Raw genomic sequence first — 21,162 nt, forward strand, 5'->3', positions numbered from 1 at the left:
GATGGCAAGTTGTAGGCTCTCAGCAACTTAGCAAGACCCCATCTCAAGACAAAACAAAACAAAACACAAAGACATCTCCGAATACTCAATGGTATTGAAGGAGGCTGATTTCTAGAACATGGGCATCCTACCTTCCATGGTTCAACTATGGAGAATATGAAAGCTTTTCTATACCTGAGTACTTGATATTTTTGTATACTTCATTGAACCGGATGCCTGATTTTCTCTAGTATCTTTTCCTACGTATCATCCTGTTTTGGAGACAGAATAGCATGATGTTTACGTGTGCTGATCCTGGGGTCAAAGTGCCTGGGTTTGAAGCTCTGCTCCTGGGCTGGGGTGTGGCTCAGTGGTAGAGCACTTGCCCAGCACGTATGAGGCCCTGTGTTTGATCCCCAGCACGGCATAAACCAAAGATCAAATCCCTGCTCCTTCTCTGACTAGTGCATCTCATAATGCAAGATCATAAGATGAGGATGTAACTAAATGAAGTTGTTCTGAGGATCAAGGGAATCAATAAAGCGTGCAGGAGTTATTAGAAAAAGTTAGATACTATTAAGATTTTAGGGGCTGGGGGTGTAGCTCAGTTGGAAGAGTCCTTGCCTCACATGCACAAGGCACTAGGTTCAATCCCCAGCACCACAAAAAAATAAGTAAGTAAATAAATAAATTTTTTTTCCACCAATCAGTTTTAACAGTGACACAAATGCTTCATTTCCTCTGTGGAACTGTGATGCATGGATTATGATTACTTTAATGCTTCAGATATCCAAAGCAGGGCATCAGATGACTATCAAAAATGCCTAGAGAAGGAAAGTAATTCCTCTTGTGAAATTCTATTGATTCCAATCCCATCAAGTAGTTAATTACTCAGAAGTTTTAGCACCCAATAGAATAAGGACAACATAAAGACTTTTAAAAGTTATCAGGCTGGGCATATCAATATTTATTGAAATACTGAAAAAAAAATTCCACTTTATTGAGAAATTCCTGGCAAGAACTGACATGACAATATGCATTTCACCGATACAGTAAGAAAATGTCAACAAGTAACCGACTCCACACTCTAAACATGGCATGGATTTGAGCCCAAGGCAGCCGCAGAAAATCTGTAACACAAATATTCAGGACGCTACAGGTTGCATGTTTACAAACACAGACCAGCTATAATAAACCAAGCTAAGCCAAAAACCTTTATATTTGAGTCTGCTTCTACTAATAAGTCCTGTAATGGATAAGGCAGTTGGCTGAATGGATGTCTGGTTACAAACCGGTTAACAATGAACATCAGAAAAATGGCATCTGCCAACTTTGGCTGTGGTGCTTTCTTGTTTATCAGCTTCTGTCTTCAATGTCACCAGCAGTGTGGTCTCTTTCTAACCATTCCCAGGGTGTGATCCACTCGGTTAACAACATACCAAAATTTGACATTTTTTAGGGTCATATTCAGTAGGAAGAAACACGGATGATAGGAGTGAATGTATTTGACTTTTTTGGGGTGGGTGGTGCGTGGAGGATTGAACTCAAGGGCATGGACCACTGAGCCACATCCCCAGCCCTATTTGTCACACACACACACACACACAAGGGATAGAACATTTCCTGACTGTCCACACCACTGTGCCCCTCCACGTGTCTTCTGACTTGGTTTGGAATGGGGGTAGCAGTGATGCTGCCGAGCTCTGGGGTGCTTTGGCTGTGAGCTCTGACCTGCAACTCTTCACTGCTCTTTGGGCCATGAAGATAACACAGGTGACAGACACGGCACAAGTCGAGGCTGGGCTTTGCAAGCCTGTTCCCTTCGGGTGGGCGGGCATTAAAGGTGATTAATAAAAGTAATAAAATAATTCTCTTTGTACACGCTGAAGTCATAACTAATATCTTTGGTATACGACTTACAATGCTTGAAAGGAAAACCGGGTAAGACTCCACCTTGATAAATTTACTTGAAAACAGAGGAAGCTACAGGTCCCATAATTTACAATAGATATTAAATAAACTACAGTAAGAATTAGGAAGATTTACAGAAACATTTAAGCAAGTGATGATTTTAATTCATTAAGACCCTTCTATGTCCCTGAACTATGTCCCATTAACTTGAAGACATGCTACAGTAAACACATGTATTTGGTTTCTTCAGTCTTGGCTATATCTTATACAAAGGTGAAACCGAGAACAATAAATTAGCATCATAATTGTCTACAGTTGAAACTATGATATACAATATAAATAAACTATTCAAAAGCCAGAAACATTTATGAAAAAAAAAATTAAGGGACTAGGAGATACTTTATTTTTTTACAGTTTCTACAAGTGATTGTGCTGCCGATAATCTCAAAAAAATTAAAGTCTAAATGAGATTCCCGTTTTTGATTTTAGTGTCTCACGACATATAATAATTAAGTCCTGTTAAAAATAATTACGAATCAGAAAAATAACATTAAAGAAATTACTGCTTCTGTTATTCTGTAATATCATGATCCCCGCCCAACCCACCCCCAGGACCTAAAGAATGTAAACACTATATTTTATCTGACTTTAAAAGCATTAATACTTTATTTTAAAGTTGATCCACATCTGCACAGCTACCTTCCAGAATCGCGCAATAAGGCAAGACTTTCATACCTGTGGCATCGAGTGTTAATAATACTGACGGCATTGTTTGGAGAGTTTGTTTGCAATTCTTTGTCCTCCAATATTTGTTCTACAGCAGACTTTGGTCTATGACTTAGAAAGGTCAGTATCACTCTCTTCCTTTCCTCTTTGGGGAAGATTTAAATGACTGTTGTATTTTTCCAGGCTGCATTCAAAAATTACCGTTCTCATCTCAAGATAGGGGATGCTCAGTGGCAACTAGAATGAACCTTGGGTCAACCAATCTATCAGCTTCTCCTTCCTTTTCATTTTCATAGCTTGACATGCTTCAATTTTTATGTTCAACTACTTAGGACTGTGACTATTTGACATTCCAGCAAAAGATTTTTAATGCTGTATTTTTTTTAAAAAAAAATGAACTACAAACCTTTATGATTAAAAAGGGCAGATGTAGCCTAAAAAGCCTTTCAGCCAGAAACTCTTATGAAGTCCAACAATGCCAAAGCCACATTTCAGCAACAGTAGCAGAAATAAGATCTAACTTGCTTTAGTTATGGAGCATTTGCTTAAAAAATTTGTAGTCATTTCCCTTAATATTCATGAATGCGTATATAAGATAGAAGAGGGATACTGCCTGCTCTTTGTAAAACTCATGAACACGTGACAAAACAAACTTGAGAACATATTTAAAATGGCAAGCTGACATATTTATAGATTGTTCTTATTATCGGTTTGCAGGTCTAAGACACAGACATTTGGAATTCATGATTTAGTGGAGCTACTAATGGGCGTGGCTGAGCATAGGTCCTTTGTACAGACTTGGTGATCACAGGGCAGAAGGTGCGAGGCCTTCCAAGGAAGAAAGAGGGGCTGTCGCAGGTACAGCTGATGCATTCTTGAGAATTGTTTCAGTTCAGCTTCACCAGGGAGGAATTCTGTAAGCTCAATCCCTCACTGTATAAGCCTAATTAATAACACAGATTGGTTCCTAAATTTCTTCATAGTGGAGATCAGTTTAAATATACAAGAATTGTTCTGTCCATTCTTATTCTGACAGAGTGTTGGAATCCATCTGTGAGTTCAAATCCATTCCATTACAATGTCTTTCACATGAATCCTTTGGGGACATGAAGCCTTTGATTCACAGTTTGCAATACAAATACCCTGATACATCATTTATTTGCTATTAAGTATTTGATTATTATGCCTTTTTAAATTCAGTATCTTTAACCGAGTTTTTTAATTAGTGTTGCTTGGAGCAGTTCAGAGTATTTTTTTTTCCTCTTCCTGTTCTTTCCCCTCCCCTCAAATCTCTTTGTGTTCTGGAAGCAGAACTCTTAGGGGTCATAACTTAGGCTCTTTTTGCATGCAACATTTCTATGAGAAGGTTATTGTAGGGCACATCCCCATTCAGGTGTTTGTAGTAGAGGTATTCCTCAGCCTGCATGCTGATCGCCCGGATTTCGGGTAGTCGCAGAAGTAGCTGTCCGAACTTCTCTGTTTGCTGGGGGTAGTTGCATACGGTGTAGTCCAGCAGGGCGGCGTTGACCTGTTCCTGAACACCTTCTACCAGCTGGAAGTTCTCAAGGTTTTTGACATCTGCATTTTAAAAACAAAGAAAACAACATTTCAATGGCATTCTAACTCCCCGTTTACCAAAGCAGTGTGTTCAATGAGTGGATGTATTTTCCCCCTGAAATAAAGCATACTCTATACTCTGCTGAATATTCAGTGAGCTGGACTCACCAAGCTTCCTGGGAAAAATGATCACAAAAGAGCTTTAGAAGAAGGTCTTGTTGAAATTCTGCAAATACCTCAAGTCAGTTAGACACCAGTGGATTTTGAGCAAGGTCAACTCTTTTCATATCCTACAAAAGGAAAGGTTTGAGGATTCCTAAAGTAGAGGGATCATAATATATTGCCAGCAAATGAGTCCCTAGAGAAAGACCTATCTTAACCCAGTATATTACACAATTCATATAATTCTGTATTAATTTTTCTGACCCAAGGTGAAATCTGTGTCCAGGGTATGATGTAGTTAATTCTAATAAAAAGTGACAGGGTTCTTGTTTCTGTTTGACATTTTCTAAATGATTCTGAAAGCCTTTGACTTGTCTAGCCTATGCTAATGAACCATCTGTACACTCCACTGACTGCCAACGGAATAGTCGCTACTGGGAACTCTCTAAAATATATATCTCAGTGACTAATGATCGTTATCAAATGAAAGTCTTGTCCTTTAGGCAGAATACAAGCTAGGCTGGTTGGTGCCCTTTAACCTGAACATGGTTTCTAAAGTCTGATTGTGTCCTTTTCTATTTTTCTTCTGGTCCTGGGGTCCCTCTTTGGAGAAGCCGGACATAGGCGATTCATTCTGCCTAATTCCTGGTGAGCATCCAGTTGTTGTAAGACATCTGCCCTAGAGGTCCTTATAAATACTGAATAAGAGAGAACACCACAGAATCAGAAAAGACAGACTGACTACAGATATACACAGAGACAATGGGCCAGGGAAAATGGAATGTTGGAATTTCTCTCCTGGAGTTTATTTATGTTAACTGTACAACTTTACTACAATGTGTATATAGAAGCCGCTGGGGAAAAAATACACAGATGTGTGTGTGTTTACATACACCCCTGCGCGGAAAGTAAAAAGATGCTTTTTAATTGGGTAAAAATAAATAAGAAGAATTTTGAAGAAAACAACCAAATGGTATGAGTAAAAGGTTAAACTCACTAAACCAAGTTAATGGTTACTTTAGTAACACATATCCAATATTTTGAGCATGATCTACAGTTTGTGAGTTCTGAATGTATATACAAGAAGTCTGCCTTACGCTTACTGTTTTATTTTTAGATGGAGATGGACACATACCTTTATTTTTCTTTATGGTTATTCTTATGTGGTGCTGAGGATTGAACCCAGTTCTTCACACATGCTAGGCAAGTGCTCTACCACTGAGCTACAAGCCCAGCCCATGTGTACTGTTGAAATGTGTTCAAGATGATTTTGGTGTTTATGTTTGGGTTGTAACCGTGCATTAAACATGCTCCTTTCTATCCCCAATTCTCTGACCTAAATTTGAAACAGTGAGTAATCAGTGCTGAAACAGATACAGAGTGTGAGAACTGAGTACCACATCTATTTCAAAGTGAGATGCAAAAAAATTTGATCATTAAGTTGTGCAAACAGACATACACCACACTACCAGGAACTCTGCATCTTCTTGTGACATCAGACTTGGCAGCTCAGTTGTTATCCACTTGATATTTTATATATGTGGCACTTCACAGTTAATAAAGCATTTTCAACCTACCTTATAGGAAATATTTTTAAAAATGACTTTAAATTACTTAAACTATTTATAAACCTGGCTAAGGACTTAGAGGTATACTTAGTTCAAAATTATAAAATGTAAACAATCAGAAATACCTTCATATGTTGTACCTCTGTACCACAGAAAAATCTACATGAGTGTGTGTTATAGTGATTTAAACATAACTACAGGGGCTGGGGATGTGGCTCAAGCGGTAGCGCGCTCGCCTGGCATGCGTGCGTCCCGGGTTCGATCCTCAGCACCACATACAAACAAAGATGTTGTGTCCACCGAGAACTGAAAAATAAATATTAAAATTCTCTCTCTCTTAAAAAAATAAATAAACATAACTACAAAACATTTGAAATGGAATATTATTTTACAGTATAGTGAAAGACAACTCTCACAAGTAAAGCTAGCAACAGTCATAGAGATTAATAGGGAGGGTGCAGGAATATGAACAGTGTAAAATGTAAGATAAATGAATAATAGCCTTTTTAGAAAGTTGTTTTTGAAACTTTCTTTTTTTGATAAATGTATCCTTTGAGAACGATGTTTAACACTTTGTGATAAATTACGTCACCCTGAAGGGTGGGGAACCCATTCTCAATGAGCAGAAAACAAAGGGTAGATCATCAATTCTAGTTTATTCACACATTCTTATAGAATGATCATTTAAAGTCTTTCAATTAACTTTATGAATATATTCAAATTGACACCTTTCCCCCAAGATTGTAAAAATACATGAAATTTTCCTTCTGGCAGAAAAATATACAGATTTATTATCAAGCTTTGGTCAAATAGCCTTCTTTGGTTTCTTTAAGCTGGGGATAAAACCCAGGGATGCTATACCACTGAGTTACATTGCCAGGACTTTATTTTTAATTTGAGACAAGGTCTTGCTAAATTGCTGAGGCTATCCTTGAACTTGCGATCCTCCTGCCTTAGCCTCCCGAGTTGCTGGGATTATAGGCAGAAGCCATAGTGACTGGCTCAAATATCTAATTTTTCTCTAAAGATCAACAGAGTTGAATTCACATGATTGAATTAATGATCTGATTAAGTTTCTTCAATGAATTCATCACTAAATATAACAAAACTTAATCTGCTAATTGCACCAAAAGATACTTACTTGCTAAATATCTATTTTGTGTCTGTGTCTATACAGATCCTAACATATAAGCTATAAGGTAAAAAAGGGAATGGGGAAAGGGATGTAGAGCAATTTCAATTGATTTAGTCTCCTTTGCTTATAGAAGTTGCTGGAGCATTTCTCTCCTGTCTGCCCCTGAGATGGCCTGGTCTATTTTGAACTGTCCACTCTCTGCAAAGACTCTAAGTTCCTTGGGGTGAGGATGCTGCATCAGTCAAGGCATCCCCAGAAAATACACCAATTACTGTTGATATTATTGTTCACTTGTTCAAGAATGATATAGCCACATTTGTGAAAATGGCCTGTTACCTTATCTTGGCAGTCAGTCTCCTTTTTCTAGTTAGAAGCTGATTTTAAAAATTTGGATGGGTGGTTCAATTTATTTTTATGTAAATATTTTTATATAAAAATACTTATATATTTTTTTATATTTTCATTTTTCAGGAAACTTGAATGTGTTTTTACAATGCTCATGGAATTAGTTTTATGCAAAACGATGCCCTTTCAGGAAAATCTAATCCATTTAAATAGAAATTTAACATCTTAACCATTTTCCCTGAGATGTCCTTCCTCCAAATCAAGATTTATAGTTTTAACTCTTCTATAGGTGTTATTCTACAACACCAAACATATCACAGATAAATTCACATTAAATTATATGAGAAAACAAAATCTGGAAAACATGAATGCATGTTCTGGAGTTGTCAAAAATAAATGTATTGGGGATTTGGTTCCCAGATCAAATAGCACTGCACCACCTCTAGGTTTTGGCAACAGACCCCCAGCTGGAGGTACAGGGATGGACCTCAGACCCAAATTCCAACCAGTGCTGTGGCATTTTGGTGCTGGGTCTCAAAATCTCCTGCGTCTGGCACCATCAGGGCGCCTTTGAAATTTATAGAAGCTTCATTTTAATACAATTTAAAAAACACTGGTTAATGAACTATCATTACAAATTCTGAGTTGGAGATTGTATATAAACAGACAGAAGCATCCCTAACCCTTTCTCTATAGCCTTTAAAATTTGATGACCGGCAAGAGCATTTTGTGCTTCCCCTCTAAGTATCAATCTCTTATCATCTATTCTACTTTATTCACTCAGGGACTAATTACCCACTTTTTATATGAAGCAGCATTAGGATAAGCTCACAGTGGGGTGCTCAGATTTTTTCCCCCTCCTTATTGGAAAGTAAACCCTTAGGTCTTCTTGAATATATTACAGGGCCGACTTTTCAGTTCTGCATAGCACTGGGGCTGTCTGAAGATGAAGATTCTTATCTCTGTCTCCCTGGTCACTGCAGCAGTGGGAGAGCCTGTAAACCTTCCTGTTCAACACACTACATACAACACACTTTTACAGTGTTGTTCTTTGCTGAGCCAGGGAGCTTTGGGGGAGGGGTATGAATTGTTATTTGCTGACAAGTGGGAGGAAAAGAAACTTTTTTTTTGGATACCAGGAATTGAACCCACTTAACCACTGAGCCACATCCTCAGCCCTTTGTATTTAATTTTTTTTTTTTTTTGAGATAGGGTCTCCCTAAGTTGTTTAGGGCCTTAATAAGAAAAACGTAGCCTTTTAAAAGACATAAAGGTGGGGGAAGAGGTACTACTTTGCACTTAGAGAATATTTCTTTTTCTCAAGGCTTTTAGAGGGATGACCATCTATAAATTGTCACACAATTTGTTCTCAGAAGGTCTTTTCCTTTGATACAGAAAAAGAGAAATGAATTTTCTGTAAGGAATATATTTTATTTAAAAAATTCTAGATATTGATGGACCTTTATTTTATTCATTTACTTATATATAGTGCTGAGAATCGAACCCAGTGCCTCACACATCCTAGGAAAGTGCTCTACCACTGAGCCACAACCCCAGTTCCTATTTGTAAAGTTATGTTAATAGGGCTAAATTTGAATAATTTTATATAAATAACTTCAAAAGAACTGTGAGAGGCTGGAGAGCAACATGCATACACCAACAAAGTTCACTTAAAACTTTCTCACACCAACAAAGTGCACTTAAAGTCTGGGCTTGGGAACGAAGGGCCGGGTATTTTTGATGTTTATGTCCAAGAGGAGATTCTAGCCCGGTTTCCAGTAAAACCTGAAACTTGAAGATTTCAAATTCATGCCTATAAATCCTTTGCAATAATATAGGCATGCATATATATAAGCTTATCAACTCAAGAACTATTTTTCCAACTAGAACATACGATTCACTGTCCTCATTACGCAAATTAGGAACAAGAAAATGCAACCTCTGACAGGAGTGGTGTGCAAAAATATGTACATAAAGCATATGCACTTTTTATGCACATAGAGATAAAAAGCTCTTAAAACTGTGGGCTTTGTTATTTCATACCTTCATATATATATATATATACAATGTACAAATTCATTCACTCATTTATTCATTCATTCACTCACTCATTCATTAATACTGGAGTAAAAAAAAATCTCTGCACACAGTAATTCATTCAATGTGATACAGATAAGCAGTGAATGCCTCGGGAGCCACACAGGATAGGCACCTAACACAAGGATCAAGGGACAAGAAGAGTTGAGTTCCTGGGGGGAGAGGGGAGGGGACATCTGAGGAATTACATCTGGATTTTAGTATAAAGCAATACAGAAGCACTGACAGGTTTTAGGAAAGAAGGAAATGGTCAGTTTTCTGAAGAATAAAGAAAACTCCACTGAAAGTGGGGGAAAGGGACTGTGGTGTGCAGGAGGGTGAGGAGGCAGCAGGCTCGTGAAGGAGACTAGAACCAAGGCCACTACAGGAAGACAGATGGGAAACATGGCCATGGGGGTGGGGAAGGACCTGAAAAGCATCCAGGCTTGTTGACCTTGGATTAATACAGAGAAAGCCATCCAGCATGGCTTCTTGGCCTCTATTAATGAAGTGTGGTGGTAGCCAACCTTAAGGTACCAGGATAAAGAGATTGGAGGAGTTAGGGACAACCAAGTTGAGTTGAGGGAGATGTTCATAAAATGCCCACAAGTAAAAAAAAAAAAAAAAAGTCTAGACCTCAGCAGAGAAGCCTGAGCTGATGGGCTTGATTTGGGAGCTCTCAGAGAACAGGTAGAACCCCAGGAGTCAGTGAGAGTATGTAGAAAAGAACAGGCTGAGGGGTGGGGGCCTGTAGCAGCTAACGTGTAAAGACCCCATCTTGCAAAGGTATTGCAGGTATGCCAGGTATTTTTTTTAACATGTTTTCTCATTGAATCTAGTTAAGAGGCTTATGGAGAAAGTATTAAAATTCCTATTTTCCAGAAGAGAAACTCAGACTTAGAAGTGTTGTCTGAATGGGCCTGTGTCACCCTAGAGCCCTCACATGGTGGGATCGGAAGCCTACAGAGGCATCACTTTCAATTCCTACAGCTTTTTCTTCCTGTATCACAGCCTGCAAGTTTCAGTCACCTACTAGGGGTGGAGATTTGCGGATGCTGAATAATCAAATACTTCAGTTTTTCTAAAAAAAAAAAAAAAAAGTCTTATTATATTATGAATGAATCATCCTCAGAGAATTTGAAACAATATAGTATTGGCACACTGGGATGTAACATACCTTATCTTGATGTTTTTGAAGGAACTTTATCATCTCCCCTCTCCTGGCCCTGCTTAATGAATCCAGGGTGCTTCGCCACTGAGCTACACCCTCAGCTCTTTTTATTCATCCATTTATTTATTTATTAAATATTTATTTTTTAGGTGTGGATGGACACAACACAATGCCTTCATTTTGATGTGGTGCTGAGGATCAAACCTAGCCCTGCCCGTGCTAGGGCTCTACCTCTGAGCCACAATCCCAGCCCCTTTATTTATTTATTTATTGTTTAAATTGACTTGCTACATTGCCCAGGCTGGCCTTGAACTTGTGATCTTTCTGCCTTAGACTTAGTAGCTGAGATCACAGGCATTCACCACCACGCCTGTCAGGAATTTTGACATCTTAAATGTCAGAGATCATTATAAACAGTAGTCACAACTGAGACTGAACACAGTGTAGTGTCAAAGGATGTCTCTGTGGAGGATCCTCTGGGCAAGATTCACCCCAGCCTTTTACATTTGGACCATACAGATACCAAGGCTAAGAAATAAGTTTCTCCACCTTTGCCTTATTTAAGTACAGGCTAGAAAAACAGATCTCATTAATCAAAGAAGTTTTAAATCAACTTGATCTTGTGGTCTAATACCAGTGTTCAAAGAGATTCACAGAAAACGGAGGTCTAATCTAGTCTGAGGGACCAACCCTGTTGGGCAAGTCACTGAACTCCTCTGAGTCTATTTTTCTATTAGCAAAATAAATGAAATAACTCATTTCTTAAAGCCAAAGACACTTTAACTAATAGTGAACTTAGAAAAATATACAGGTACAGTATCCTCACAAGGCATTATTTTTCTTATAATCTCAGTTAGAAATTGGAGGAGGTTTTTTTGTTTGTTTGTTTGTTTTTTTGCCTAGTACATGACTGAAAGGGGAATTTCCTCAACAGCAATCTGGTCCTTTTCCCCACTGTGACATTTCACGGACAAAGCAGAATCTCTGATTATGCAGTTTTCCAAAGTTAATGCAAAGAAAAGTGAATACCTGCAAATTTATCCCTTTCTTGATCAAAAACAATATTCAAGAAAGTATGATTTAGTCTTAAGCATTTTCCATTCTGTTTATTAATTTTGAAGCCCACTTTCCACAAGATGTATATGGCATTTTGCATAAAATGTCACTAATCCAGTGTCTACCACAGTGCCCAGGAAAAGCAGGGCTCAGAAAATATTACTGTGTAAAGAATGTCATCTGCAGAGAGATGCCTGCAACATACATAGTCCCCAAAGGGCAGCAGAGTTCCTAAAGAGAAGGAATATGTCTTCCTCAGTAATATGTCTTCATTTCCAGTCTTAGTTCTATCTCTATTAAATTGTGAGATCATGGGCCTGTCACTATTTTGAGTCTAATGATTTTATATCTGTGAATACCAAGGGCTGGACTTGAAGGTCTCTATTGTCACCATAGCTCTACTATTCTGCGCAATTTTGAATGGGATTTTTTGACAAGAAAACACTGAATTCTAAGCAAACTAGTACATGTAGTACTCCACATTTACCCAACAGCCCATCACTTGCTTTTTCATTCAATTGTCTGGGTGGTACTTTAATCTCCACAAGTATTTGAGACAATGTGCCATTCAAAAATGGCAACTGAACTCATTTACATGAAAGTCGCCCCCTCTTAAAGGAAACAATGTAGCTTTGGCAGGTATAAATTCAAAGCTTGCAAAAGTTTCTAAGCAGCTCCTGTGTGCCTAGAGATGTCTGGCATCTCTTCTGTTAGGACACAGAATACAGAACTGAGTATAAATGACATCAATTTGATATTTGGAACAAAGCAATATTTCATGCATTAATAAAAATTAATCCCCCATAGTCTGACTCTTACAGCACATCTCCCTGCCTCACCCACTCCTGTCTAGATGCACCTCCTGGTATTTCTTGGTGCTACTTTAATGTACCAAGTTTGTTTGTCCTCGGGACCTTTCTACCTACTACTCTCTCTTTCTGGATGGTTCTTTCCCTGTTGTGTAAGACTCACTTCCTCACTTCATTGACTACACTCATCTACTCAAGGAGATGATCACGCTTTTCGAAGAAGCTCTACTATCCTATCACTGTCTGCTCCCTCACCTTGCCTTATTTTTACAAATTTTCCTTTAAAATACATGAAAAGTATAAAAGAAATAGATAATTGCCGACAGCCTAAAGGTAGAAGCAATCCAAGTATCAATAAATGGGTGAGTGGAGAAACAAAACCTGCCCCCCCAAATGTACACACAGAGGAGGATACTAAAAAAGGAAGGGGACTGGCATATCCTACCACAGATGAACCTTGAGGACATTTGATACATGAAATAAGCCAAGGACAAAATAATAAGCACTATGATCTTTCTTATATGAGGTATCTGCAGTCGTCAAATTCACTGACCCAGAAGGTAGAAGAGTGGTTGGAGGCTGGAGTTGTTTAATGGACACAGAATTTTAGTTTTGCAAAAGGAAAAGAAGTTTGGAGATTGGCTATACAACTTAGCACTACTGAATTGTGTATTTAAAAATGGTTAGATTAAAAATTTAGGTCCCCACAAAAAAATGCGCATAGATGCTTATATCGCAATTTTACTTATAATTGACAAAACGTGGAAGGAATCAAGATGCCCTTTTAGTGAGTGAATGATTAACTTTGTTACACTCAGACAACAAAATAATATTCAGTGTCAAAATCAAATGAGCCATCGAGCCATGAAAAGACATGCAGGAATCTTAAATGGGTATCACTAAGTAAAAAGAAGCTAATTTTAAAATGCTACATATTAACGATTCCAACTATATGACATTCTGTAAAAGACAAAACTATGGAGATGGTAAAAAGAGCAGTGGGTGTCGAGCATCAGGTGGGGAGGGGACTGAACAGGCAGAGCTTGGTATGATGCTGTAATAGTGGCCATGTTGTTATTCATTAGTCCCCATGGAATGCACAACACCAGGAGTGAGCCCTAATGTGAACCAAGAATTTCGGGGTGAAAATGTAATTTCATCAAATGCAACAAATACATCACTCTGGTGGGGAACACTGATCATGGGGGAGGGCTGTGCATGTGTGGTGGAAGGGAACACAAGGGACCTCTGTACCTGCTGTTTCATCATGTTGGGAACCTAAAAATAAAGGAAAATTTAAAAAAATGATTGCTATATAAAAGAAAATTTAAACCTAATGGGAAAATGGTTAAGATGATAGATATTATGTGTATTTTATGATCATTAAAAAAATTTTTTAGGGCTGGGCACAATGGTGCATGCCTGTAATCCCAGTGGCTCTAGAGGCTGAGGCAGGAGGATCGAAGTTCAAAGCCAGCCTCAACAAAAGGGAGGTGTTAAGCAACTCAATGAGACCCTGTCTCCAAATAAAATATAAAACAGGGCTGGGGATGTGGCTCAGTGGTCCAATGCCCCCTGAGTTCAATCCCAAGAGCCAACTCCCACCCCCCTAATTTTTTTTAGGATTGGGGCTCTGGTTCAGTGGTAGAGTGCTTGCCTAGCATGTACTTGGCCCTGGATCCCATTGCCAGTACCACCAAAAAAGAAAAAAAAAAAAAACTTAATGCACATATAACTTTTTAAACATAATATAACAGATTTGTCAGACAACTGAAACACTGGGACATCACTAGCCCCTCAGGCTATCTGTGTGTTCCCCCATAAACAAATTCCTGACCCACCAGCGGTAACCATGACCCAGCATTTTGTATTCCCTCTGCCCCTGTATAAAACTGCTTGTTTCTGACAGACAGATATGTGTGTCTGATTTTAAAAATTGCCCATCGTCCCTTCCACAATAAAAGTTCTGAAGGCAGAGATCTGGTCTTCTTTGGAGCTATATTCCCAGAACCTGGCAAGTGCTAAACACAGTAAAGATGCTCAATAAATATGTTAATAAATTTCTCCATTAAATATTCTAAACCAATCTCTCTCTCTCTCTCTCTCTCTCTCTCTCTCTCTCTCTCTCTCTCTCTCTCTCTCTCTTCTCTTGCCTTTGACATGCTGCTATTCTTCCACATCAAATTCGTGGCAGATTTTATTTGTATTTTGTGTGGAATTATAACAGCAAATAAAAGGCATAAACTCTATTATGTACTGTGCTTTCTTGGGAAACAGATTCAAACAGGAATTTTGGCTAGGGGCTTTGTACACAGTGCCAAGCTTGCCTTCTGTCATTCAGTCCTTGGGACTTTGGACTTTCTTAGGTGGAGAACCCATTACCATGTTCCACACCTTCATTACCTCCCTCAGTGACCATGCTGAAGGCCTCAGAACATGATTTTATGCTTATTTCCCCCATAGAGCAAGTACAGCACCCCCACCACAACCACCACAAGACACCCAGTGCCTACATCATTGGACTTGTTAATTTGCATGAAGCTCCCATGAATGTAAAACATATACATATTAATCTGACAAAAAATATACTAAGCACTTTCTGTGTGCCAGTCCTCCAACTATTAGCTATTTTCGAAGATTTCAAAATCAACTTCAAATACAATTTATCCCTGGAAAAAAATGTCATTTGATTCAAAATTATTTCCTATATCCACAAATATAGGAAAAGCATTATACTTATGTGATGCTGTAAAGCAGTAATCGAAATATTTTCCAGGAAACCTATATTGGAGCTTCGTGTGGTGCTCAGGGACCATCGCATGGAAGGACGGAGAGCACTTTCATCTAAATGGCTATGTACAATTTGTAGCTTGCTTTCCAGAATTCTTAGGGGTAAAAATGAGGACAAAAGGCTACGCTAAAGGGGATCTGAGGCCAGGAAAAAGATCATATGTTGCACCAGATGATAGTGAAAATATTAGGATGCATGAAGAATGAGAAAAAATAAGGGCTCTGGCTGGGAATCGACTGAATGTTTTGAGCCAGGAAACAGAATTTAAAGGGGTATAGAATCCAACATTTTCCTGGTTGTCTCTAAGCATCAAATAAAGTTGTGCATAAAATATGCTTAATAACAAGGCCAAATCCATACAAAGTGTGATGAAATAGGTAGCGTACTACATTTCAAACATGAGCCTTAAAACTGCAGCTGCCAAGGCTGGTCTTGGGAGTCATAGTCCTTATTCTTTTCTAAAGACCATCTGTCCCCACATGAGTAGGAAACATGCACATTCATAAAAAGCAAACCTCCCTCAGAGAAAAGCTCTTCCCCCCATTCTTCTAATCACGTCCCGAAACCGTTTTTGAGCCATAAGTTTGCATTTGATTTCCACTCAGGAACTTTTGTGGGTTTTGCAAAGTTTTCTTATTTTCTTAGAATAAGATATGAGGTTCAGTTTGTTCAGGTGGCAAGGCAAGACTATGAATAAACCAACGTTATCATATGAAAGAGAATTAAACAGGCAGATCCAAGTGGGGATATATTAAGCCAAATTTAAGCTCCAGTTGTTGAATTTAGCCGGTACTAGATGTCTGATTTGCCTCGGGATAAATTCAGCTTTCCAGCTAATCGAATGAGGAAAAGTGCCTCAGGTATGATAAAATTTACAAGAGAACACTGTCGAACAGTTCTTGTTAAAAAATATTAGCTTAAAGGCATTCTTACCGTCTTTGGGATGAAGACCGTATTTGCATTTAATTATTTGATTTCAAACTTTTATGAACTTGGATCAAATATTAGCTTAGCCAATTAAAATATTATTTGGTGTGCGTGTGGCTAAGAGCCCGGTGCAGCTCAACTTTCTCAGCTTTGGCATCACTGACTTTCCAAGATTATTTCTAAGGGAGGGAGAAAACAGGTCATATTTGAGAATAGAGCGTGCATTTAGTAGATAAGGTACCACATTCAGAGTAAATAAGACTTGAAACGCTTCTCCACATTACAGTGAGTCTAGAAGACAAAAGATGAAATCTTCTAGATATTTCTACAAACACAATCAATACTCCTTCATAATTCAGCACTTTACAGAAATCCTTTCCTTTTAAACTCCTGCTAGTCCATGGGCCATGGTGCAGTTTGGATTGCCAGGAGCAGCTTCTGTTACTAGGCTTTGTTCCCCACCGAAGGCTGGTTAGAGCCTGCTGTAAAACCTATCCTTTGGGTTTTGGAGGGCAGCAAGGGATACCGGCTCGCACAGAAAATGGACAGGGATGAGAAGGGAGGAACATGCTACCTAGAGAAGGAAACTTGCATGAGACTAAAGAAAGCAGAGTACAATTTTAATAATATCTTTTCAAAATAGAAAAGCTGAATAAAAGTATTCAAGAATCTTTACAAAATAATCAGCATGTTTTGTATAATTTGTATCACTCCTGCCTCTATCCCAGCAGCTGTGAGAAACTGCATAAAATGAAGGCAAGAAACTTCATATTTTTTTTTTCAAATTTAGTCCAGAAATGGTAAGATTATCTGGTGCTAGAGAGACATGCATGGGGTCTCCACTGTTTCCTACACTCCCACCTGCACCCCACATCCCTGGGTGATGTGGACCTGGGAGGATGTGTTTGCAATGGTGGGCTTCATTCCTCCTGAGGAAGGGTATCCACTGCCCCCTGCTCTCAGTTCTCACCAATTCATTTCAACAGAAAAATGGAAACCAAATTATGAATATAATATTGATAGAATAAATTCAAATCATGATAAAAGAATGAATTACCTTATAATCAAGTCAATATAAAAAGATATAATAGGATAGGAAACTTAGAATATAAAATATACAATATGGAAAACACTGCAACTATAGTTCACTGATTCAAAGTCCCAGCCATTTGAATAACACTAATTAGTGTATTTGGATTTTAATTTTGATAGGAAGTTTAAGTTTCTGTTTCAGATTCTGAATATCTATCTAAGGCACGAGAAATAAATTTGATTCAAAACCAGCAGCTGAACCAGAAATTCAGGGAATTAAGAGAATTATTAATGTGTAACTTATTTTAAAATCCAATTTCTAAATGTTAAAGGCCTTTGTGAGGGTATGTTATGAAAGGCAGGCTTGCTGTGAATTGCGATTTCTGTGAGTTCTTATCAAAGCTGTTCATCTATTTTATCTCACATTCTCTAACACTTCTGGTGGGTCTGGTATGACCCTTCCAGAGAGAGGTGCACAATGAATAAATGACAGCATTGGAAGAACTCCATATTTTAATGCTATACCAGTGCTTCCAACCTCTTTTTATGTGTATCATCTCCACCAATTTACATGACTCCATTTACATAACCCACTATGCTCACTACATTACTTTAGAGAGAGAATTGCATTTCCTTAGGTACCGGTACGTTCAGCTCTCTGCTGCCAAGTTGAAATGTTCTCAATTAGCGAGGTTTGTTGTATTTCCATATGTTCTGTTTCCATTTGTTCTCAAAAGTAATATATGACTATCAGTAAAATTCTGGCAAATTTATGCCCATAGGAGAACTTGATTATACACATATCAATTCTAAATATCCAAGGTTTTATTAGTTTGAAGATTTAAAATGAAGCTGTTCTATAAGAGCTAGAAATACTCTCAAGTTGCTATTACATCATTTCTCCTAGTTTATTAATATTCTGCTCTGTAAGATCAGATGTTGAAGTGAAGAAGAAGAAAAAAAGCATCATTCAGGAAACCAATACTTATTCTGAATTATTTGGCCTAAAAGAAGAAAAGAGAAGGTCTTTGGAGTGGGAAACTGGTTAACTAACAAGACCGTTAAAGCCAAATACCTAGTTTTTGGACGTAACTTAAGATTAATAATTCATTCAACCGCTCATGGTTTTGTATTTGTATATAAAAGACAGAAAATCTATATTACCAACCTCTTTTATATTTATGTAACCATGTGGCAGAGAAAAATAATAGCGAAGATTAGTCTGAGAACTTCAGCAGCTTGTATTTTGCAAAGGAAACTTTGTGTGTGTGTATATGTGTGTGTGTGCACGTGTGTAATTGTAGATTTTGCTAAGACAGTGATAAAATATCGTGTATCCCATCATAGGGTTTTGTAAATGCTATATTAAGACTTGAATGAGAAGGAAATCAACAAAATATGATGATCAGACATACATATCATTGATATAAGTGTGGGAAGAGGTTGATGTTCTTACAGTTTTATTATAACCAGCTCTTGAGTATTTAGGAAAATTATTAATACTTGCACTTCCACAGATCTGAAAAATGAGTAAGAGTGACTTTAAATCTGTGAATACTCCACTAGCTACGAGACCATGAATTAGGAACTGCTCTACACCTAGTATTCTTGTGGTTAAACTGTGTCTTAACAGTACTTATCACAAGGTAGGATGGTGCCTGGCTCCTAAAATACTCTGTTATTTCATATTATTGCAGTGTGGACTTAATTAATTACCCTATCCAACAATAGTCTATCCAGTGCTCGTCTACTGGACAGCTCAGGTGTGGATTTTCCTGAGCCAGCTTCCACAGAGAAAAGCTCTTTCAAGACTCCAGGAACAGTACCAGTAGTCAGCTGCTTGGACATCTTCACTGGGCTTGGCTGAGGGAGGGGACAGGTCCATGGATGTTCCCACAGTTCAGGGTGCCAGGGTAGAACCACTACTGTCTCCTGGGGATTCAAACTTAAGTATTCAGGACAAAGACAAATCCCCAAATCCTCTTCCCATGAGCCCATTCATCAATTACTCCAATGTCAAAATCAAGGGCAGCCGGAATCACGCAGAGCTCTCCACACTGCAGTTTTGAGGTGGGTAGAGCTCCCATTTTGTGAAGCAAAGGATTTAAATAACTGTTTACATTTTGAGTTTTGGATTAGGTGTGGATTCAGGAATGCCCTGCAACCTCTAGTAACAGAGAAAACTGAGGAGAGGTTTTTAAGTTCCAACACAGAGAAATGCATCACTTCTCTGTGAGGGTCTTCCAAGAACAAACCCGAGTGTGAGTATTCTTTGGCTGTGAAGAAACAAAGAAGCTTCCATTTCCCAGATTTTAAAATCAATACTTCTTCAAGGAATTAAACACGGCTTATACTCCATTTACATATGATGTGTCAAAATGCACTCTACTGCCATGTATAACTAATTAGAATTTAAAAAAATGAGTGAATGGGGGCTGGGGTTGTAGCTCAGTGGTAGAGTGTTTGTCTAGCACTTGTGAGGAACTGGGTTTGATCCTCAGCACCACATGAAAAATAAGTAAATAAAATAAAGGTATTGTGGGCGCCAAGCGGGGGGGGGGGTGACTCTTGAGATGTTTGGTTGTCTTCCTCCAAGTCTATGGTAATAAATAATAAGTGAAAACTTGGCTTTTGTGTTTTATTTTAAATTCTTAAGAAAATGTCATTCTAACAGTAAAATGTTTAAGAAAAATGCCTAAATCTTAGATAGGATGAAGTAAATGGAGAAACTGTTTATCTTCCCCACTCTATTTCAGAGCCAACAAATTCCTGATCACATAATCAAGAACAGTTCTGATCAAGAACAGTTCTTACGCCACTGACTGAAAAGTCATGGTGGAAAAAAAAAAGTCATTTTGAAATATGGAAGTATTTATTACCCAGTAACAGCTGTCTAAGCACATTCAGTTTAGCCACTGTATAAAGGTTTGTTTATTATTAATGGTTTGTTAACTAATACTAATGCCAGCCACAAACATTTCAGTGCCTATCTTCTTCAATGCTTGACAACTGAATGAGGTTGCATTATTATATTAATGTTATATATTAAGATTATTTTTATTCCTGCATTGACAATGGTTGGAGACAGAACTGCGATTAGAACCCAGGTCCACCTGATTCTAAGTCCTACTCTCTGTACCTAATCTACAATCTGTATTTTGTTAACAGGAGACAAAGTGGTGGGACTGGAGGTGAAGGAAATAATTCACAAGGTGCACCTCCGTCTAACTTCCTGAAGTTCTATTGAATCCTGGTCTCAGAGTTGTTCCTGAAGCACAGTCCACCAAAAGGGGAGAGGGCCCTTGGAAGGGTGCAGAAGCATCAATAGGTCAGCAAAATGAAACATCTTTCTCAGTTTCTGAAAGAGCTTCTAGACATTAACGCAAATGCCAGGAGAGGGGACGTGGGTAAGATGACAGTCAACGTAAGCTGGGCATCAGAGCATGAACCGAGCTGCTTTATGACCACATGTTCCTCATTGTCACTAATGAAACCCTTTGTAAATGTTTTGTGGAAATTTCCAGAATGCCCTGGACCATCAGCTTATCTACCTTCAAGTGGTCGACACCCTCTCAGGCTGCAAAGACTTTGCCTGTTGCTGGCTTGGGATAGTGAAGAAAGTGTGGAGCAGGCCTGTCCCTTTCCCAAATATGCCAAGTGTGAGCACAGCTCCCAACAAGTGGGAAACACAGCAGAGGAAATAACACTGGCTGTGAGGCTGGTCACGGAACACTCCCACATAAGTATGCTTGATGGTGCTTACACATACACAGGTCAGATCTGCTGAAAAGAATCTGAAGGAATATGGGCTGAGGGGCTGTTAGGAAGCGTGAACAGACAGGGAAGCCCTGTGGTTGGAAAGACACCTCTGGAAAAAAAGCAGCAAATGCAAAGTGTATTTGTGAGACATATTAAAA

At 38.4% G+C, this 21,162-nt stretch overlaps 1 protein-coding gene across 1 annotated transcript in view; it reads right to left on the minus strand.

Moving 5' to 3' along the window:
* Nucleotides 1–3,946: 3,946 nt before the first annotated feature.
* The window catches only part of Nr5a2 (nuclear receptor subfamily 5 group A member 2), a 117,777-nt gene continuing 100,561 nt past the window's right edge, over nucleotides 3,947–21,162 (minus strand). Inside the window, exon 7 of the mRNA XM_026401495.2 lies at nucleotides 3,947–4,194. Within this exon, the coding sequence (XP_026257280.2) occupies nucleotides 3,947–4,194 (248 nt within the window). The remainder of the gene's footprint in view (nucleotides 4,195–21,162) is intronic.

The sequence above is a fragment of the Urocitellus parryii genome, chromosome 9, assembly GCF_045843805.1.
Source record: "Urocitellus parryii isolate mUroPar1 chromosome 9, mUroPar1.hap1, whole genome shotgun sequence".
Taxonomy (NCBI): Eukaryota; Metazoa; Chordata; class Mammalia; order Rodentia; family Sciuridae; genus Urocitellus; species Urocitellus parryii.